The sequence below is a fragment of the Chaetodon auriga genome, chromosome 5 (assembly GCF_051107435.1).
Source record: "Chaetodon auriga isolate fChaAug3 chromosome 5, fChaAug3.hap1, whole genome shotgun sequence".
In the NCBI taxonomy this organism is placed as follows: Eukaryota; Metazoa; Chordata; class Actinopteri; order Chaetodontiformes; family Chaetodontidae; genus Chaetodon; species Chaetodon auriga.
The window spans coordinates 22,113,871-22,135,455 of record NC_135078.1 but is presented as its reverse complement, the minus strand read 5'-3'; the positions used below and the strand labels follow the sequence as shown (position 1 = coordinate 22,135,455).

Here is a 21,585-nt window from a genome sequence, read left to right as displayed (position 1 = left end):
AGCTTGTAACAATCTTGTTGGTTCTTAACCTCAACCTGACCTGATTTTGGAGTGTGTCCAGGTTCAGTTTGGTCAAAACACAGTCATGAGTTTAGGAAATGAATGTATGCAAACAAGCTCTGACAGTGCATGTGTGTGTGTTGTCATGCTAAAGAGGGGCTGCAGCCAGGGGGGGTACAGGGTCACAGCAAGTAGTGGGAATGTGGCACAACAAGTGGGGCTGTGTTTTATGCCGCCAACTCTCCCTCCATCATCATCCGTCCCTCCCCCTTGATCTCAGATCTGGTATTCAGCAGACTAACAATAGAAGAGACTCTTTCAGGCTTGAACAATACTCTCACCCCTGCCAGATACCCCCATGACACACTGACACACACACACACACACACACACACACACACGCGCACGCACAATCAACCCCTTCCAAACTCTTGGATTTAGTGGTCTTTAAACCCCCCCCCCCACACACACACACACACACACTCCACCTCTCGGCCTTTCTTCTAAAGGCTATGTGCTGACAAGTGAATGTAATCTGCCTCCAGTGTGTGTGTGTGTGTGTGTGTGTGTGTGTGTGTGTGTGTGTGTGTGAGAGAGAGAGAGCGAGAGAGAGAGAGAGGGATTTAGAGCGAGGAGGCGGGACTGTCAGCAGAGCTATTCATGTGTGATCACTTGTACTCTCGAGCTTTTAGACAGTACAGCATCAACAGAGAAAAGACGAGGAGAGGAGAGGCTGGCTGGTTGAATGATGACAAGTCAGTCATGAGAAGCAGCGCTACGTGGGGCTCCGACGCTGAGCCAGGCTGTCTGGAGGAGAGGCAGAGGTGAACCTTGGGAGGTGAAAAGGACATACGGAGCATCTGGGATAAACCTGAAGCAAACACAGACTCAGCCGCTGCCATGGGGGGCTCTCTCAGTCATAACAGGAAGGGCTCCGTCAGCTCTCCGCGGAAGAAGAGCAGCATGTAAGATGAGATGCTTCGCTGTTTGTGTGTTTGTGTGTGCAAGTTCTTGATGAGAAAGGGAAACTTGCACAGGCAGAGATGCTCCAAAATAGCCGAGTGTGTGCAGCTGATCAAGGACAGCAGATCAATTTCAGACTTTGGTACTTCAGATTGTGTTGTGTTGTGTGTATGAACTCGATGCTTCTGTATCGGGGAGGGGAAGAGGAGTCGGAAATAAGGAGTTGAAGGACAGTGCTGAGACCTTGATGCTTCCTTCAGAGCTGGAGCTTTCCCTGCTGGACTGAAACCAAATCATCCTATCAGTACTGCACAGCACACAGCCTCTCTTGTCGAGCTGTTTTGAATACTATTTAGGTATTCAAACTAAGGAAAGCGGGATGAGACAGAGTGGTACAGCTGAGAGGCTAACGTAATGAAAATGAGCCGATGGAGTCATGCTCCTGAAATTAAGGCAGTTTCCAAGCCTTCCTTTCATTGGTTTTGGCATTTTAGCAGCAGTTGTTTTAGTTACAGCAGTGGAAGAGATTATGTTGCTGCCAGCTATTAATTATGCAGCTGTGACCCTTATTCAAAGCGGTATATTTATCATACAAGCTGTACAGTTTATTTCTGTCTAAGCAGGCAGTCCATCTTCCTGTTCTGTTCACACGGTGTGTTTTTTAAAGTACCGCGTGATGTGCAAACTACAGCTGTTTGCAGCCTTCGTCTTATCCGGATGAAAGCAAAGGGAATGAGGATGTTGTTGCTGAGGCATTCATCAGACCTTAAAAGCACTTAACTGCCGGGCTCCCCCTTCTTTTTGCTCTAATCCTTTGTAACAGAGAAAGAGCGAGCCCTTTCATGGTGTCCTCCCAGCTGATCCCTGATGCTTTATATCTCCACATTTAAAAGCTTCTATATGCCTTGTAGCGGGAACACTTTCTTTTGACACACGTAAATGCACAGGCTAATCCATATTCAGTCAGAAATATTACTGTGTTCACTGTGATTCCAGTGATGGAGAACGATTGTAATTTGAGAAATAGTGTTGCCATGTACTGAAGCAGATGTTTTGGAGAGAAATACAGTGAGCGACAGAGCGACAACACTGCAGATCTAAGACACTGACACAAAGCCGTGTTAAAAAAAAATGCTAACTGCGATGTGGGTGTTGTTAAAAAACTCCACCAATCACATACTGTAGTCTTCTACATCTGTGTTTGTGTTAGGTCAGGTGGGGGTTGGGGTCCCCGCTGTGGGAAAACTGGGAAGCCAACCAGTGTCGTGGGATCGCAGTTTTCAGCTGCTGATCTAATTTTAGTTGGCTTAATCATCTGCTTTATGTCTTAAATGGAACAGTCGTTGATGTACAGTGGACTTCCTGTTCTCCGAAACCCCTGAACATCCAGACAGTTCCTCATGCGGGAAGAGGCTGACCTGCATTTGGAGCTCATTTCTTGCTGCAGTGGTACGAATTCAGGCCAGTGTAGGCTGAGAAAGTTTTCCTATCTTTAGAGAGAGCCGCGTTGTGAATACTTGAAGACAGGCACAAAATATGAAGAAGTACAGTTTAATTATGCATAAGCCTGTGCTCACTCGGTTTGCCAGCATGACAGTGAAACTCAGTGCTGATGACTCATGTTTAAGTTAAAGGCTGAAAACCTTCACTTGTACAACAGTGATATAGATGATGTAGATATCTCTGTTTGAATTACAGTGTGAGCTGTATGGCATTATGAATGAAAATGAAATCTAGCTGAACTGGATTTAAAAGGCAAAGGAAATGAATGGCAACACCATAAAGTACAACAGTAGGGGGGGTGTTGTACTGTGTGTTGGTCTGCTTGCTCTGTGCGTGCATGTGTGTACAATGTACATGCACTATTGTCTGGGAACTGTGAGCTCTTATGTCCCTGTTGTAGCCACGAACAATAGCTCAGTTGGTGTCTGAGCATGACTCCTCTTGGATAACCCCCCCCCCCCTTACCTCTTGTTCCCCCATTCTTTCTCTTTTTGTTTCATCACACCACTGTCAGTTCAGTTATTCTAGCGCGCTGTAGCACAGTAAGTGCTTCGGCTCCATCCGGTCTAACTCTCTTCCCTGCATGCTAGTTTTCTGCCCTGATTGCAGCTAATTGGTCCTTCTCTGTTAAAGGTGCAGAGATATCAGGGATGCAGATACAGCTGTGCTCCCCGAAAGCACATCAAAGACTTTGGAGCATCTGCCTCTGTATCTTTTATCTCTGTGAGCCTGATGTGTCCTGGATAATGCTGAGCTACATAAAGTATACAAATCAGCAAAAGCCATTGAACCTAATCAGCAGTGCTGCCTTATTTACCTCCACCTGCCTATGTGTGTGAGAGTGTATGGGATGTGCATGTTTTCATTGTGTAATACACTTGTGACCCCTTCCTGAATGGTTGCCATGGTGAAACCTGAGATCCTGTCAACTCGGTTAAAGCTCCCAAAGGTGATGTCAGACCTGCTGTGTGTCTCCCTGGCGTTCTCTCTCAGTCAGCTCCTTTGTCTTCTCTCTTCTAATATTCTGGCATTTTATCAATAACAGGGTGGCAGAATCTAATGTTGCTGTTTTTTTTTATGTCAATTCATCTCATTTTTGTGAGGACTCTGGTTGAGAGTCAAATAGTGACCACTAGATGGAGCCATATCGTAAAACAAGCCAACAAATATGACCCAGCAACATTATTCTGTGCAGATTAGATGCTGTGAGTCATTACAGAGACAGACAGACAGACAGACAGACAGACAGACAGACAGACAGTCAGCTTGTCCATCTGTCTGTCCACCCTAGGAGGGAATTTTCTTTTTACAGCCTGACATTTGTGCTTATGTTCATGTCTCTCGTGAAAATCTTAATATACAATTAACATGTTGTCATATATGCACATGTATATTTGACACATATATATTTATGCCCCAACTTGTATCCCTTACTTACTGGCAGACTGTGGGGTCGCAGCAGAACATGCGTTGGGACATTATCTCCAGCTTCCCTAATACTATTGATCTCAACTTTGCCAATTCATAAAACATTTTACTCTTATTGATCAAAGCACCTATGTAATGTTTGTTTTTGAGCATGCATCCTCTGCTGCACAGCAGTTTGAAGACGTTTGTTTGGGATCAATAGAAGACCCTTAATGAAATATGAGAGAAGCCATAATTAAGTTGTTTTTTTTTCAGTGCTGACATCTGAGCAATAAGAAAAAGACCCTTTCTGCAGGGTTTTACAGTTAAGCATGAGTGTGTACATTGTTAGTACTGACATGTTGATTACATTGCAAGTTTGCTGTTTGTCTTTTGCACCGTGTAAATGTCAAAGTAGAAATGTTTAAAGACAGCACTTTCTGAATTTCCCTGAATGGAACTTGTAATTGAAACAGGGTGAGTGCTCAAGGCTAAAATTAAAAGAATGAAAGCCGCAATTACATGCTGCAATATGAAAATGTTAGGCAGACAACATACTGATGACTCTGTTATTCTTAGCAGCACTGGGTATAAAAATGTCAAAGTTGTCTTCAGGATGATGCTACAGAGGACGATTGAGGACATTACAAATCCCAATGTCTCATCCTTGTGAGGGCTTGAGTGTGGGCAGCCTGTCCGTTACATTTTGGCTAATGAGGTGGAAACATTTGTTGTGTCCAAAATGAAAAGGTGCTCAGTAATTTCCATGCAAATCCAACCTTTAGGTTATGATTTTCAATGTATGTCTTCCTGATGGTGGTGCTTGAGTAAAAGCCAAGAGTCACAAATAAAACTGCTGCATCATGCAGGAACAAACAAGACAAAAAGTCTACGGTCATGCTAGCTGCTCTGTGGGGCTGCACTGTAGTACTTTGACCTAAATGCTAACAATAGCGTGCTAACATGCTCACAGTGACAATGGTAACATGCTGAGTATGTAGGTATGTGTTTCACCATTTTAATGTAGCATGTTAGCATGCTGCATATTTGTTTTTATATTGTTTTTTCCTGTCTTAACTCTCTGTTTTTTTTCCAGTCTTTGCATTGTGCAACACCTTGTGACTCTGGTTTTGAAAGGTGCTTTTAAAATAATGTTTACTTACTTGCTACCGACTAACATTTACCAATTTGCATCAAACACAAAGTACAGCTGGGGCTGATATCAGTAGTTTGACAGGGATAGGACTAACTAGATTTGACCAGATGGTGGCACCAGAGAAAAAGTCAGGGCATCGCTGAAAAGTCATTTGGGTTCATCCTCCCAGCATTATGGATATCTTTACCACATTTCACGTCATTCCATTGTGTAATTGTTGAGCTATTTCAGTCTGAATAAGTGGTGGACAGACCAGCGTTGCCATCCTCAGAGCTCTGCCGTGAACATGTCTAAACATAATCACAGCAAATTGACTGTAAATCCCCCCCCCATTAATTTTTAAGATACCTTGTTATGGACCAAAGTGTTGGTCTTGTTTTGGCCTGATGGTGGTGCTGTACACAATGCCAGATCCATGACCTTCTGTCATCACGCAGGGGATTGAGAGCAGAGATAAACAGTCCGTGATAGTTGAGAAGCTTCTCTAATTCCCTCAGTGTACACACAGATGCACACACAGTTATCTCATCCAGTATCACATCACTTCTGTTGTGGCTTACAGACATGTTTATCATTGCTGATTTATTCTTAGCTCATCACCACACATGCTGCTATCAGTCAAAATGTAATTGATGATCTGTGTGTGCGAAGATTCCAGCTCGAGATCACAGACGGGTGTACCGTATGTGTGGGTTAGCCACGGTTTCACTGTGTGCTTTTTGTGGTTTTAAGGTATTACATAAGAGCTGGTTCTTTTCCCTCTGTCTGTTTTCCTCTTTCCTCCCTGTCTGTGGTTCATGTCTGTGCCAGGGAGAGAGGCAAGGATATTCCCACTTCTCCACACTGTCTCTCTGTCCACATAAAGACGTGTGTTTTGTGCGTGTTATTGTATATCCAGAGGCCTGTTCACAAGTTCAAGGTGTAGGAGAGTAAACGGTTTGTGAAACACAGGATGTCTGTTGCGTCTGAGTGCGCTGCTCGAGGGGGTTTGCCTGCTTCGGGCAGGTCTTGTCCTCTGCAAGACAGACAGGTTTGTCCTCTTGGCTGTGCTGAATGATAAATAAGAAAACAAAGGAGGGAAAGGAGACAATGTCAGGAATGTTAAACAACAGAGCATTGCAGTTTCCAGCCCTACCCAAAAACTCTCTTTCTTTACATTCCCTTGGATCTGGTTTTCAAAATATTGGTATCCCTTTCATCTGTTCTGCTCCCACTCTCCATTTTTAATTAATGCTGCTTTCCATCTGCCATGCCTCCTAATTTGCTCCATTTTTCAGTCCAGCTATCACAGATTGAACAGAAACTCTTTCTCCGTGTTCACCAGTGTGTGACATTATGTTTGAGTGTGTTGATGCATGCATTCATCCGTCAGCCTGCCTGTCTCTGTGGACCACGTCAGGATGGTAAGTGGTGGAGCTTCTGCGTCTCGTTCCACGTTTTTCACATGTGAGCAGTAAACAGCAGGAAGGGAACCTCAGAGCGCAAAGAACAAGGAAGGCATCTCTGCTACTTCCTTTTTTCTTTCCCCGTTTGCCCTTTTCGCTGTGGCTCAACCATCCTCCTCTTATTAGATTAGTCATGGTTCATGTTTTTTCACAGAAGACATCTTTTTCTGGCCTAGATACACGTGTGTGTGAGAGACAGAGATATATAAATGTGAAAGCCGGGACTTAAAGTTACATAAGCCACCCATGAACGGCCTCAGAGGCACATGTGTGTGTGGGTGAAAGTGTGTGTTGCCATTGCTGTTGAATCTGGGTTCGCTGTATTGATTTGTTTGCGGCCTGGCCTGGATACCTTCAGTGAACAATAGATCCTCTGTGGGTTTGGTCACACATTGTGGAATTAACGGCTACATTTCCAGCTCTGATGTTGTCTGTTTGTGTGGATTTTAGCACATATACAAAGCCTTGATGAAAATACTCTTCCCTTTATTCATCCTGGGAAAATAGGCACAAGAGCTCTTTTTCCGGCAAAGCTTCGTGTCACAATCACAGTAATCTGCTGGGAGCTGCCAAGTAAACAAACCAAAACAACTCAAGTTACCTTTCAGACTCATTGTGGGCTGCCTAAACATGTCAGCAAGTCACATGTCAGTCAGTTAATTTACACAGAAAATTCCTTCATTCCTTCAGTAAAACGATAATGCCTGTTTCAAAGCAACAATAGTCTTAAAGGATGAAGTGCTCCTGGATCACTGACAAATGGAGATAGTTAGGGCTTTACTGAATGTTAGGGTCTCAGGGAATTAGGGAGGGTGTAATTGTAACACTATGAGTTCAGGTAACACGATGAGTTCCAATCCAAACTCGTCTACTTCCATCTTTTAAAATGTATCACTGGCCCTGTCATTTCCTGCCTTTTCATCTCCTCTTTCGTGAAGACACAAACGTCTGGCAGTCTGGCAGAGCAGCCAGACTTTGCCTCTAAAACAGGAAGCCTTGCCTCTCCTCTCCCCCCTCTCTTCCCCCACAATCGACAAACCCTGAAAAACTCGGGGAGGGGAGAGGCAAACTCCCGAGAGCAGAGTGAGTCGATGTCTCTTAACCAGCTGATCGTCCACCCAGACAGAGAGGAAGAGGGGAGGGGAGCAGAGAGAGGAGTGACTACTGATGCTCCAGTAATCTGCACTGTGTGAGTCAGTGCTGTGGAGAGCAAAGCAGCAACAGAAACAGCAGCAGCAGCAGCAGCAGCAGCGTGAGACACGTTTCCCTCTCACGAGCGTCAACAGTGCAGAAGAGGAGGATGGGAAGGCTGAGCGACTAGGCAAGAGGAGGAAGTGAGCAAGCCATATAGAAAGCAAGAGAAGCTGACATTCGGAGGGAGAGAGGCAAAAGACAGACCCACAGCTTCTTTTTGCAGTTGAAAGACAGACCGCGGAGGATCACTGGACCCGACTGACGGCAGTGACCATCTAAACTAATCCAGAGAAAGAGGAAGTTTAAATTTTGGAGGTGGGAGCAGCAGGTTTAAGACTCGACGTGGTGCAGGGATGTCCTGGTTGTCTCCGGTCCAGTGGGCCAAATGGACGTGGTCAGCAGTGACCGGGGGTGCGGGGGATGAGGGGCAGCCCAGCTCCCAGGATGATGGAGACAGAGACAAGTAAGAGGACTAGGCCACAATGTTTGTATGTGACAGTGATTATATGTGGAAGGAGGGAGGCAGCTGGTTTACAGGTGGGTCCGTATAGGAAATAAAATAGAGAATATCTGGAAAGAAAAGAGTGATTTTTTGTTAGCTTCAATTTAAAAAGCACTAGATTGGTTGTGTCCATGTGTGGGTGTTTGTGTGATGACTGCAGATTCCCCTGAGTCATACTGACAGGTGGTGGATATATACACACAGAGAGAGCGACACACACGCAGGCAAACTGACTGATGCTGTGGTATAATCTCAGATTCTTTCCTATGCTATGGATCCCAGTGGCTCGGCCGTGCCGTCAGTGGCTAAAAACAGATTCAAAACACAGACGCTCAAACTGGTGTTTTTGAGTCCCTGCTTTGTGTGCAGCATCCTGTTTCTTTATGAGGCACCAAATGTCGAGGATCAGACGGTCAAGGCCTTTTTTTATGTGTGTTTGAGTGTGTCTGTGTGTGTGTGTGAAGGCAGTTTGGCAGTTGGGGAACAGTTGCTGAAAGTAGGGGGAAGGGAAAAAAGCCACAGTTTCCAGAGCTTTTGATTCTTTTTCTGTCCATTTCTAGTTTCTAAGTAACCACCCAAGATCGCAGCCGTTGGGGCCATCACTGGGATGAGATCCAATGTGTGTGTGTTACTGTGGGTGGGTGTGTGTGTGTATGCAGGGTGGGGGGTGGGTTATGTATATGAGGATTAGCTCTGGATGGTGGTGTTTGTATAGAGCTCCAGCGTGTGTGAATGTGTTTGTGTGAACTGCTATCAGAGATGGAGTGCAGTGCTTGGGTATTGGCACTGTTAGCTTTGTTCCTCCATGTGCTGTTTTTCATTAGTGTGCGGCTGACGTTTTGATGTGTGTTCGAGTGGCTGGGAACGGGTACACACACACACACACACACACACACACACACACACACACACACACACACACACACACACACACATAAACTCTCACTCGGCCTGTCTCTCTGTTCCTTTTTGTCTCCACAGTTTGGAAATAAATTTGGGCTGGGTGTCTAGGCAGCTGACACAGCAGACCAAAAGACTCTGTGTGTGTGTGTGTGTGTGTGTGTGTGTGTGTGTGTGAATGAGTGGGACACAGTGTGTTCTTACTGAGGGGCAAAGGATGCAGGTGGCCTTGTAGGACTTCACTTCCTCTCCTCTCCCTTCCTCTGACTTCCTTTAAAATAAAAGCGGCTTGTTTACTTTGAGCTGCTTAGAACTCTGAGATCTATTGTTTTTATGCCATTTTAAGAAAACAGATGATTGACATTGGAAAGCCAATCCTTATTTGCTAGAAAAGCACGACCAGGGCCTGTCATATGTACGTCATTTAGCTGTTTTTGTGTATGTAGTTATTTAGAATGACAAACATTTTCAATGCCTCTCTGTTCTCAAAGACAGTAGACTGCTGTTTGAGCAGGCAACATGATTTGTTGTATCACATGCCCGAAATCCTTTCATGAGAATAGTTTGTAATGTTTTTTGGATGTTTGTCAGTTTCAATTTCAGAAGTGGAGATTTCATCTTCAGTTCCATGTAACTTGCCAAACACTCTGACCCCTCTCTTGTTGTCTCTCTGCATGTTTCTGTCTCTTTATTTTCTGTGAATGATGTTTTGTTAAGGTCTTCTCTCTCTCTCTTTCCCCACAGTTCAGACTCAGAGGGGACCTTTGAGACTCCGGAGGCAGAGTCTCCAGGTGTTGTGAAGCTACTGAGCCAACTGGACAACTCCAACCACACAGGTAGGATGTCTGAGCTGTTTGTCCAACCCAGTGCTGTTATACCGCTCAAACCTTGTCACACCAGAACAGTGACATTCTCAGGAAGGTCTCAGGATTTTTTTGGGTACCACCTGGAACGTGTCTGTTTCACAGGCCCAAAGCAGACATAGAACGTCTGTTCAGATTGATTGTTTTTTGCATCTTTGTTGCATCTGTAATCAAATAAGGTTTTGGTAAAGCTTGTTTTTTATTGGTATCATTGCTTAGGTAGCACATCACCCTTTGGTTGAGAGAATACTCACCCTGATGCTTTGGTGTCGTAGGGGTAACAGTGTCTACTGTGAAAGGTTTAGCACATAAAACGACGTAGATCCCCATCAGGATTGAGGGTGAGGTCAGACAACTCCACATATCATTAGTACTTGAAATCAATACCTTTTTGTCCGTGAACACCATTACGACACGTGATGATCATCAGCAGCTTGAAAGTGAACGTTTCAACCTTTGCATCATCGTCTGTCGTTGCAAGAATGCTTGAACTCAGTTTGTGCTGTAAAGCAATCCAGCAGACTTTGGCAGATGTATGTTTAAGGATCCGTTCATGCAAATTACAGACAAAAACATTTTCTTACTTAACTTCAGTCATAATGGATCGTCTTATTTGCCTAGTTTTTCCGATATTTGTCTTAAAGATAAAGGTGAGGCTTAGTTTTTTTTGGCTTTTGTTCTGCAGCATAGCAATTACACTGATGCTTTTACTTCATGTGTGGACCATTATGTCGTTTGCTGTGTGGACCACAGTTTCAACTCGACTGCTTTTGATAATCACGTAGATCTTGGATCAGCTTACTGCCATCTATGCAAACAGAGTGTATGAAAAGCTATTAGTTATATAAATGAGCTCCCTCCTGTGAGGCGCAGACTTGTAAATCGGCTGATAAATGGGTAGTAGATGAATCCGGCCTGTTTGACGCTGCCAAAGAGGCCCACTGCTGTCCAATCCACAGGCCCTCCTCACCCTCCCACTGCCCTGCTTTCACCCACACAGACACAAGTACCACCTATTACCATCTATTATAAGAGATCTACTGCACAGCATCTCCTGTACTGAAACAAATGATATTATATCACTGATGTTTGTGAACTCTGTTTCTCCATCTGCTTTTATCAATATAATTCATTTTTACATGTGCTGTACATGCATGAGGATGAATTTAGTCTGCATGTTTTGGATGGTTCGGCTAGTCGAAATAATCAGGATGCTGTGCTGGATAATGACAGAGAATTAATGTGTTTATTATTGAATTTAGTTTCTAGATGATAACAGTCTCCTTCATGGCAAAACAGGCACATGTTCTTCACAGTCTGTGTTAGTTTCATGAATAAAAGATCAACTGAAATTGATATTCTGGTTCACTATAATTAGACTGTAATGGCTCAGGGGGAATCTCTGTTCTGTTCATAGGAACAACCACAGGCCACAATCTGACTGTATGTACTGTTGAACCAGGATGTAGCTAGGATGTATTTGTCTACCTGTACACTGTCTGTTCCTCTCTCACTGTGTCTCTCTCCCTTACTTTCTTCTCTTTTTCCTCTTTTTGGTCGAGTTGTGAAACTGTAATAAAGCCTGATGTTGTTTTTGTTGCTAGGCCACGTGGTGGTGTGTACTCTGCGTGGCTGGGTGTGGTTCCTCTACATCTGTTCCCTGTCTCCAAAGGGTGCGTGTGTGTCTGAAAGTACCCAGATTTTGAGCAGGAGCTTACATAAACTTGCATTAATTGGATGTGTGATGTAATAAGTCACACATTAGCTGTCAGTCACGACAAACGATGTGAGAAGCTGTTACCCACCCAAGGTGAAACCACAACGACTTCATTCATGTCGTGTGCACGCTGAGAAGAAGTACAGGAGAGGCTCTTACAGTTTTTATTATCCTGTGTCGTCGTGTGAGTTTTACAGTGCATGGGTGTATTTTTCAGTAACAGAGAGTGCTGTGTTTCAGTGTGACTCAACAGAGGCCAGCCTGCTGCTGTGGTCGTTAGCTAGCTGTTAACGGCTTGTGTGAGGACACAGGATGTGAAGTGCTCTGAGAGGAAGCCGGCAGCCATTTTAAGCGTTCTAACAGGAGAAGGAGAGGCCATCACTTCAAGTTTAAATCCCTGAATGACAGATAAAATCATTAAGTGTCCACAGGATGGGGATGTGGGGTTTCACTGTTTTTGGACAGAGATGTTGAAGGATAAAGATCTGTTTTTCTCTGGGTCAGCCCTAGAGTGGCTTCTAGAGTGGAGTTTCTCAGTTGCTGTTGGTGACTATGCGTCTTCATCTTAAGATCTCTATTGTGGTGTACCACAAGGTTCTGTCCTGGGTCCTGTTCTGTTTTGAAATACTTCCCTTTGAGCAGTGGAGTCACTTTACAGGTATCTCTTATCAATGCTAGGCAGATGATATTCAGTTACAGATCTTGTGTAACCCCCTTGTCGTTTCAGAACGGCTGTAAACAATATTTTTATATTAACAAATGGTAATGTAAAAGCAATGTGAAAGGGATCGCTCGTAGTGATCAACCTACAGAAAATGATCACCTGAATCTGCAACTCCTTTACAGGGCTTTAGTGCGAGTTTCAGCTCATTGCTAAGATGTCTGGCCCACAAATTTACTTAGTTCACTTTCATTGCTCTCATAGCACTTTCTTCTGCCCCAACTGGCAGCTATTCTCAATGAAATGCTCTAAGAACCAACAGTGTCCTACCTATCCCTTTATTTGTTCGCAGCGTGTTTCCACTGAAGTCAACCACACCAAAAAAAAGAACTTGTTTCAGATTTGAGTGTCAAAAATGACTACTTCATAGGTTTAAGTTCAGAGAAAACCATTGAAATAATAATAAATTCTCAGTCCCTGGTTAAAAAGGGTTTATGTGACACGGTAGGTCTCTAAGGTCCTCTGATCAGTGTTAGTTGGCCCCTCCTCACTCCAGACTCAACGCTGTTTTTGAAGAGCTTTTTGTGACGTTCTGCTCTTGAAAGGTTCTCTCTACTTTTTCTGCCACAGTTCTTCCTGATGTTACAAACCACTTTCTGGACAAGAACTTCAACCAGGATGTGGGTCCAGTTTCATCCCAAGAGGTTGATTCCCTGAACAACCTCACCAGCTCTTCACCTAATGACAGTAGCTTTGGTTTGGACCAGAACCTCAACTTGACCCTCAGCAGCAAACCCAGTCCTGGCCCTCTGCCCCAGCCTCAAGCCCTCCGGCCCCCATCGCTGTCCGTCCTCTCCCCGCTAAACAAACCTGACCCTTCGGAAGTGGATGACGAGGCTCCAGTGACGTCTGACTCCAGCCCGGACTCAAACCTGATCTCCAGTCATGACATGTGCGTGGACCCTGACTTGCTTAATGGCAACATGAACTCTGACACTGTGCTGTCCAACACAAAACTAGCCTGCGAGACCAACAGCACAATTATCACGTGAGTAAAACGTTAGAACACAAACATACACAAAGCCCAGTCCTCTTCAGTCACCAGTCAGTGGCTGAGCTAAGATGACTCACAGATTTACACGCTGAACAATCGCTGCTGTCTCTTTTATGGCTCTCGGGAACATTAGTGAATGCCTCCCATTGTGCACAATGAACCTGAAGTGATCAGAGTGTTCCAGTTTTAACTAACAGCGGTGGCCTGCTGTGGGTTGTTTCTCCCTGCTGCACATCTATTCATTTCTTACCAGCGTTATTATAGTTTTAAATAGTTTTTTTTTTTTTTTTTATTGCTTTTAGTTCCCGTTTTATTTTAGAACTTCAGTTCACTTTGATTTGTCCTTCAGTTTTCAGGAACATTTGTTTTCCATTTGCTTGTCTTATTCCACAGATGCTGATTTAAAGCCATTTTTCACTGTTCATAGCTGGATGAAGTATTTTTCACAACTATTTTGTGTGTATTGACAGAAAATGCTCTTTGAATGGTAAAGAGAAGTTAAGTGTCTAACAATGCCCTCTTGTGGCGTTTTTCAGTTCATGGGTCACCTCTCTGTTACCCAGCATAACTGTAATCCTCCAGCTTTTCGTTCTGAACTATTAACCTTAACTCTGGTTACTGTTAGAACAATCAGTGCTGGTGGGCAAGTTCAGTTTTGACTGAGCATTTTCAAATCAAGTGATCACTGCCCTTGTATTACAGTGCTTTATTTTCATTGATATATTTAGTGTAAATTAGCGGTTTGGCTAATATTCCATGTGTACAGTATGCTGTTTATTTTATTGACAGCTGCAGTCCAGTCATAATTTGCTGTGTGCAGTCATTTCTGTGTGATGGCTTTCTTGCTTAGCAGCCCAAAGTATTTTCAATATTCATCCTGAGCCATAAGTTTGTCTGGGATTTCATCCAGATCATAATGTATGAAAAGAGCAATCAACTTTATTCCAAATATTTTCATTATCTCTTGCCAATATGAAAATATTAAAGGACAAGCCCATAAAATACTTGATTTTTATTTTACAAAATATCTTTAATCACATTGCTTTTGGTAGGTTTACTGTTAATATTCATTTAAGTTTTATTCTCTGGTTAAACTAGAACCTCTCGCCTGTCTACCTTCAGTCTTGGTTTTTTATTTACTAAACTATAATAACCCTGCGCTCACCTCGTGTTTAACCCCTGTCCCATCCTCTCCCGTGTCTTTCCTTCCTTTTCCTCCAAACCTGTCATTCTGTTTCCCTCCTCTCTGTGTGGCATCAGGACTGCCGAGCAAGTCCATTTCCTCTGTGTTCTGTTGTAAGTACTGCATAACTGTGCGTGCAGACGTGTGTGTGTTTGTAACGTCAGTCCTTGCTGTTCTTAAAGCTCCGCTCCACAGCCTCCACCTGACCTAAACTTTCCTTTGAACACAAAGGGAAGGTGAACAACAAGTATATGGAGTAGATTTAAAAAGTAGAGGAGGGAGAGTGTTAGTAAAAACCCTCTAATTCCCTCTAATGCTCTCTGCTACTGTTGCTCTCATTTCAATTTGGCAACAGTCTCTTTCATTAATCTGCTTTTTCTTCTGCGTAATTCAGCACTTTTAGCAGAGCATGCGACCTCCGCGCACACGCAGAACAGAGCAATGAGGTCTGGCTCTAAGGCTTTCTGTCCTGCTTTCTCTTCTCATCATTACACCAGTCCACATGTACACACATGCAGAGATCCTGATCGGGTTGGTGCTGACACTGATGTTGTTACTGACCTTCATTCTCAGGAACTCCTGTAAAGTGAAGCAGAACCAGCCGACGCAGAAGGACTTCAGCAGACAGGTAAGAACGGTGAATTTGTGTGCTGCTTGTCTCGCTCGTGTGGTAGCATTAGCTCCTGAAAAGCTTCATACAGTCAGCGTGTTTGATTGCTGTTGTTAAAGGACGACCATCATGGAGACCACGCCACAGACGAGGAGAAGCTGGCGAGCAGCGTTGGTGTCAAACCAGACAAGGACGAGAGCAGTGAGTAAAAAGCATCAATAAAGATTGATTTTAATGTTGTGCTCATGTGTACATGTCAGAGCCACCCAGTTACATACAGCACACACTGATACAGGAGTGAATAGCTTAGTTATTACTCAGCTCAGTGAGGGACTCTGCTGGACAGAGATCAGATAGCCGGATGTCAAAGTTTAGACAGCATTCTTTAGCTTCAATCAATGCTGGACAGCAAGGTTATCTTACCTACAAGCACAACGTTAATCATTAACTTTACACATCATATTACACTGCACTGAAAATTGTGACTGTGGGGGTCGTCTGCACTATGGTAGTACAGTTGTTCAAGAAATTGTATGTTTGTGCCTGTTGGAGGAGAACTGTTTTGGTCTTATAAAACAAATTCAGATTATATGATCCCACAGGTGCCTTCAGGCTGCATGTGACACAGCTTCAGTGGCTGACTGCACTGATCTCAGCAGGCCTCACTGTTACAGATGTTGCATAACAGTGCATCACTGCAGCATCACTGTGGTTTTATTGTTTCTGAAGGCATGATGGTGTTCTACTGTCAATGTTTGTATTTTTCTGGCATTGCCTGAAGATGGGCAGTTCTCACAGATGTACTGAGTTTATAAAATGAACAGACAGTACACACATTTAGCATTACATGATAGGCCACTGCATCTCTGACATGAACTTCTTTTTAACGTGTTTCGCTTTCCTCCAGCTCCAGACTGCCATGTGACAGCGAAACCTGAGGACTCAGACTGCTGCTCTGTGGTAAGTGAATGTTTCATATCGTTTTCCCTACAGATACTGTCCCATATACAGTCTATTTATGTATCATCACAATGGTACACTCATGCCTGTCACAGCAGCTGCAACATGATGCCACCAGTGACCACCAGGTGGGGCTGAAACATTATTTTATTAGTTAACTAAACAGTCACGTCAGTCACAGAGAAAAACAAGTCCAGACAAGTTGCATTTCTCTTCTCATAGTGATGGTCATATTGGCATCATATTTGCATTGTAAATGTGTGTTGTTCAGTAAAGTGCATTGTGATTTAAAGATGTAAGAGACCACCCAGGTTTGTGTTTAGAGCCACCTGTGCTGCAGTATGATCGCCTGTCTGATAGGATGACTGCGCTGTGCTGTGGGACAGCAGGAGCTACTTAGTGTCTGCCATCGTGTTCATGTAGTCAGGTGACAGATGGATTTAGATTTATCATTCAGGAGATTAGAACATGACATGATGTGTCATAATCCAGGGAAGGACAAAATGAGAGAGGAGAGAGACAGAAGGAGGAGAAGAAGAAGGATTGAGATGTGTAAGAACGCTGATTGAAAGGCAAGAGGGGAGAGGGTTAGAAAAGGAGAACGGGTGAAGGGTGAGAGAATGATGAAAAATGATGAGAGAGGAACAGAGGGAAGGAGAGAGAGGCATAAAGGGACAGAGAGAAATATATGTTCAGTATGAAATGAGTATGAGAGCTTTCAAGTGCAGAAAATACTCATTTCTTTATTTTGTGTCTCCGTCTCAGTCTTGTTTTATTTTGTTGTACTGGGATAAAAGTCGCCGAGTAGTGGAGTTAACGTGGGTGTCATAGCTGTAAACCAAAAAGTAAATAAATTGCAGCATACTACAGAAACAAATGATCCTTTTTGTCTCTTTCTCTCACTAAATGGTGTACTGTGACTAAGTGGTTCCTGTTTCCCTGGAAAAAAATATTTGCTGCATAGAAAAATCAATTTATGAAAGAACCAGTGGTGTAGTTCACATTGAAATTATATGAAAGAAGAAGAAGGTAGAAAAAGTATTAGAATACACAATGTTAAATAATAAACAAGTGCTGAGTAAACACGGGAGAGAATGTGTTTATGGCAGTACTGGTGGTCGCTAACAATACTGTGTTTTTGTCACAAATACCTGATAAATCCTTGAAAGGTTTAGTTGGGCTTTCACCCATTATACTACAGGATGTACAATAACAGACGAAGGTTGACATAATTGATGTCCTTCTGCCTTCAGCAGTACGAGGATCCATGCAAGCTGAAGAACAAGTCGGGGGGAAGTGAAATGGAGAAAACAGGAAGTCAGGTCCTGGATTCCATCTGCATCAGTGAGGCAGAGAAACAGGCCGTTCTCACCCTCATTAGAGAGGAGGTACGTACTTTATCACACTCACTAAACACGATATGCACCATCAGTGTGTTTACTTTAGCCCAAGTGGATCATTTGAGTGTTTGACAAGGTTTTCTTAGAGTCCAGCTCACAGCAGTCATCTCTGTTTAGATCATCACGAAAGAGGTGGAAGCCCACGACTGGAAGGCGAAGTTTGAGGCCAGCAGACAAGAAGTTGCTGAGATGAGGTTAGAAAACGTGCTTTTCTCTCATGTAGTACAGAGCGGGATTTTTGTTCTGTGCGAGAAGTTACATCACATTTTAGAATCCCCAAACACTCGTTTGTGACTTCTTTGTCCTTTTGAATAATAGAGTCTTTGGGTTTTAAACTGCATTAGTGCAGCGATGTAAATGTTATCTTTAAAGCCATCGTAAGGTTAAGTAAGACTGTCTTGTGTTTTGTAACATTGCAGGAAGATTGTTGCAGAGTATGAGAAGACGATTGCTCAGATGATTGGTGAGTAGAAATGTTGAGATTCAATCTACCAGAACATTTGAACTGTGTGCTACAGAGCAGATGAAGTTATTTTGGCACTCCACCATGATCTCTACTCCTTTGCTTTTCTCAGAAGACGAGCAGCGCAACAACAGCAGTTCCCAGAAGGCTTTGCACGCCGTGACGATGGAGAAAGAGGCCGCCCTGGCAGACCTGAACTCCGTGGAGCGCTCTCTTTCTGACGTGTTTCGGCGTTATGAAAATATGAAGAGCACCCTGGAGGGCTTTAAGAAAGTAAGGGGGTTGTAGGAAAAGTTCATGGCTTATGGAAAGTTTCAGGAGCTGAGGTGATCAGCTCATAGCAGCACAAATTGGAGGGATGTAAGAGGATTAAGATCAGAATAAGGTTGGAAGGTATTGTGTGATTAGGGGCAGTGGTCACCTAACACTCAGACAAGCTGGGGTTTACATAGAAGGTCATGAAATAAATCTGGCCCTCAACTCAATGAATAACACACAGATCTCTTGCTCAACAACTGCCGCAAAAAAAAAACAAAAAACGCCTTATTCATGCAATTTACCCCCAAATCTTGACCCCCAGTTGACCCACAGCTGGTTTGGAGCAGCTGCTCGTGGGCGAGCAGGAAGCTGTGGTTGTTAAATGTGTGCAACTTCAGGAATTCGGAAAGATTAGAAGGAGAGGAGCCTCCAGTGTTGAGAAGAAATATCCATGAGCAAGAAAAGGTTCAAAGAATAGTTTAAGATTGAAGTGCATAATTTCTCTTGACAAGACACTGCATTGGTTCTTTGTTTCCCCGTACAGAATGAAGAGGTGCTGAAGAAGTGCGCTCAGGAGTATTTGGCCAGAGTCAAGCAGGAGGAACAGAGATACCAGACACTGAAACTCCATGCTGAGGAGAAACTAGACAAGTGCGTGGAGACTGAAAGGAAATCTGATTTTCCTGTCAAGTCGGTTATAATAAACTGAGTACTTTTACAGGTTTAAAACATCTGTCGATTTCCCTCATTCCACATATCTCTCAGGGCCAATGAGGAGATCGCTCAGGTGCGTGTGAAGGCGAGTTCAGAGAACATGGCGCTGACCGCCAGTTTGAGGAAGGAGCAGATGAAGAATGACTCTCTGGAACAAGCTCTGCAGCAGAAGGTAACCGACACCCACCGTCCTCCATGCTAATTCTACAGCCTGAATTGTTGGACATATTTGGGACATATTTACCATTAACACTCTGTAATTTAGTATATAGAGATGTATGATGTAACTTGACTTATCCATTTTTTTTTGTCTTGTCACAGAATCAAGAGATCGAGGAACTCACCAAGATCTGCGATGAGCTGATTGCCAAAATGGGAAAAGTAGACTGAGAGACACTCCCTGTGAATCAGCCAGTACCGTCCCTCCAGTCCTCCCTAACAGTGACACCCTGTGCATGCCCCCAGCCGAGAAGCAGCTCTCACACCCTCTGCCAGCCCTGCTGCACAGAGACTGCTTATGTACAGATGTCTAAAGTAACTTCCTGTATACTACACTTGCACTACTTGTGACCAGAATCAAGAAGAGTCTGTACGTGCTGATTGTTGTTTGAGTTGGGACTGTTACATGTATGTGGTCACATTGTTTTGTTTGCTTTTTCGAGGCCATCTGGGCCTCTTATGCTACGCCCATCATACCAGTGAACAGCAACCTGCTTGTGACTCAACTTAAATTCCCAGCAGCTTAACTGCTAAATTCCCATCAAGTCCTCCAGCGGGATGATGTCATGCGGGCTGAGGTTGTTTTAGAGGCACATGTAGGCGCACAGCATATTTCGGCGGGCTTCGACGAGGATTGTTTTACATTAAGGCAACAATCCATAAAATGTATTTTTCTATGAAGTAAACAAGGATTTTACTTTGAAAGGGCAAAGCTCAGGGGTATTGTGTGGGGAAGATTGAGGTCAGAGTTAAAGTCAAGCTGCACAAGAACTGGAGGAAAGGATTTAGGATTGTTTGAGGGAATACAGTCGACCTCAGAGACTTTGATTTGTTCAGGAGCGACATTGAAATCACAATGAGTCTCGACCCAGTGTCAGCGAAACTAAAGCTGCAAGTAATTCATAGCGTTTGCTTTACCTGGTTTACACTGTGACACAGAGAATCAATCACAGAGAAGTATAATAGCCTGACAATCATAGACTTTGCTGTCATTGCATAAACTTTGTGGCATTATCTTGTCTGATGCACAAAGTCATTAAAAAGACGTTATCCTGAAGGTTAAAGCGGTACATTAATCATCCCGGGAGAAACCTGGACAACTGGAAAAAGTTGGAACATAGTGACTCTATATTTTGGTTGAAGATAATTAAACTGTTATAAGAGAAGCAAGAGCTGCAATATGTCAATGTTTTTTTTTTTTGTTTTTTTTTTAACCATCATTGTGTCTTGGATGGAGTTAGCAGTAATCACATTTACCTCTCAGCACAATGGAAACTAAGAGTTTGATGGCTTTATGAGAGGTTTTATCTGTTGCTCATGTGTGATGAGGGTGTGAGTATTTACAGCCCTGTTCTAATTATTCTACAGATAAATCTGTTTCTTTGCATGATCATTTTTATAGCATCATCTTTCACAGAACGCAGATTGTTTTCTTAACACACCCGTAAACGAGTTGTGTCTGGCTCAGTGTTTTAGACAAGTGTTTCAGAACCGGTTCCAGTGTGATGGTTGAGTTTTGTTTCTGATAAAAGGAAAGTTTCAATGGTTTTTTCTACAGAAGAATTTTTCTTTCCATGTAAAAAAGTTTGCTAAACATCAAAGCTTATGAAGGCTCAGCACAAACTACTGTTTGCCTCAATATGATACAGTTTAAAAGTTGCAAATCATTTTAATCAGGCAATATTTGATCAAAGAAGCTGAAGCAAGACTGTAAATCTGATCATTTTGTTCAAATTTTTGGTTCTTCGCAGTTTTCAATGCGCAATTTTAGTCCCAATTAAAAAAAAAAGTTTTAATTTCCGACACTCAGTCTGTTTACCATGTAAAACATTTATGACACAAACCCACTGCTGTGCCACACTTTATATTTGTTCCACTCTGATGTCATCTTATCTCTAATACTGTTTTGCCACTTTAGCTTCTTTCTTTAATTATTGTTTGTATTTGTAAATTAGAAACGGGGATTTCAGATTCATGTTGACACATTGGGGACTAAGTGTACTTTTGCCTGAATAAACATAAATATAATTTGTTCTACTTCAAGTTTTGCTTGTCTTTTGTGTTCTTTTGGTTTATCATGATTCCGTGTGTGTGTGTGTGTGTGTGTGTGTGTGTGTTGTTTGTCATATATGTGTCATGACCTCAGCTTTAGCCTCAGTGCTCGTGATGATGCATCGTGTTTACATCGGACTTCCCGGCACACTCGTCCCAGCTGAGGCGGCGACATGAGCGAACGATGACCTTGAGCTCTTTTGGCAGCTTCAGCGTCATTCTTCATCCACGTTTGTTGCACCCAAACAGTCAGTAATTCCAAAAAAAACACGTTGTTGGATCAACACTGTAACAAGTGACCTCAAAATACAATTAATCGCAACAGTGATAGCTTTACACACTGAACTGTAAGTGTCTCCCT

The 21,585-nt window shown here is 43.3% G+C and overlaps 1 protein-coding gene across 9 annotated transcripts; it reads left to right on the top strand.

Moving 5' to 3' along the window:
• The first annotated feature begins 685 nt into the window (after nucleotides 1-685).
• On the top strand, nucleotides 686-21,215 carry LOC143320569 (transforming acidic coiled-coil-containing protein 1-like). 9 transcript variants are annotated; one of them, XM_076730354.1, is made up of 14 exons: nucleotides 693-965; nucleotides 9,815-9,906; nucleotides 12,942-13,359; nucleotides 14,626-14,661; nucleotides 15,122-15,176; nucleotides 15,278-15,359; nucleotides 16,066-16,118; nucleotides 17,375-17,506; nucleotides 17,636-17,712; nucleotides 17,938-17,981; nucleotides 18,094-18,254; nucleotides 18,784-18,890; nucleotides 19,005-19,125; nucleotides 19,275-21,215. In XM_076730354.1, exons 1-14 carry the CDS (start codon nucleotides 901-903, stop codon nucleotides 19,341-19,343), a joined length of 1,512 nt encoding a protein of 503 aa, XP_076586469.1. In that variant the 5' UTR covers nucleotides 693-900; the 3' UTR covers nucleotides 19,344-21,215. The 9 variants fall into 9 exon arrangements, with proteins under 9 accessions (XP_076586471.1, XP_076586470.1, XP_076586469.1 ...); XM_076730353.1 differs by having other exon boundaries at nucleotides 758-965; nucleotides 17,372-17,506; XM_076730348.1 differs by lacking the exon at nucleotides 693-965 and adding an exon at nucleotides 7,597-8,131 and having other exon boundaries at nucleotides 17,372-17,506.
• Nucleotides 21,216-21,585: the final 370 nt, after the last annotated feature.

Bases quoted from the DNA above. Each gene is read 5' to 3' on its own strand.
- LOC143320569 (XM_076730348.1), top strand. From the start codon at position 8,022: ATGTCCTGGTTGTCTCCGGTCCAGTGGGCCAAATGGACGTGGTCAGCA. The intron at 15,177-15,277 runs GTAAGAACGGTG...CTGTTGTTAAAG, and splicing joins AGAAGGACTTCAGCAGACAG to GACGACCATCATGGAGACCA. The intron at 18,891-19,004 runs GTGCGTGGAGAC...CATATCTCTCAG, and splicing joins GCTGAGGAGAAACTAGACAA to GGCCAATGAGGAGATCGCTC.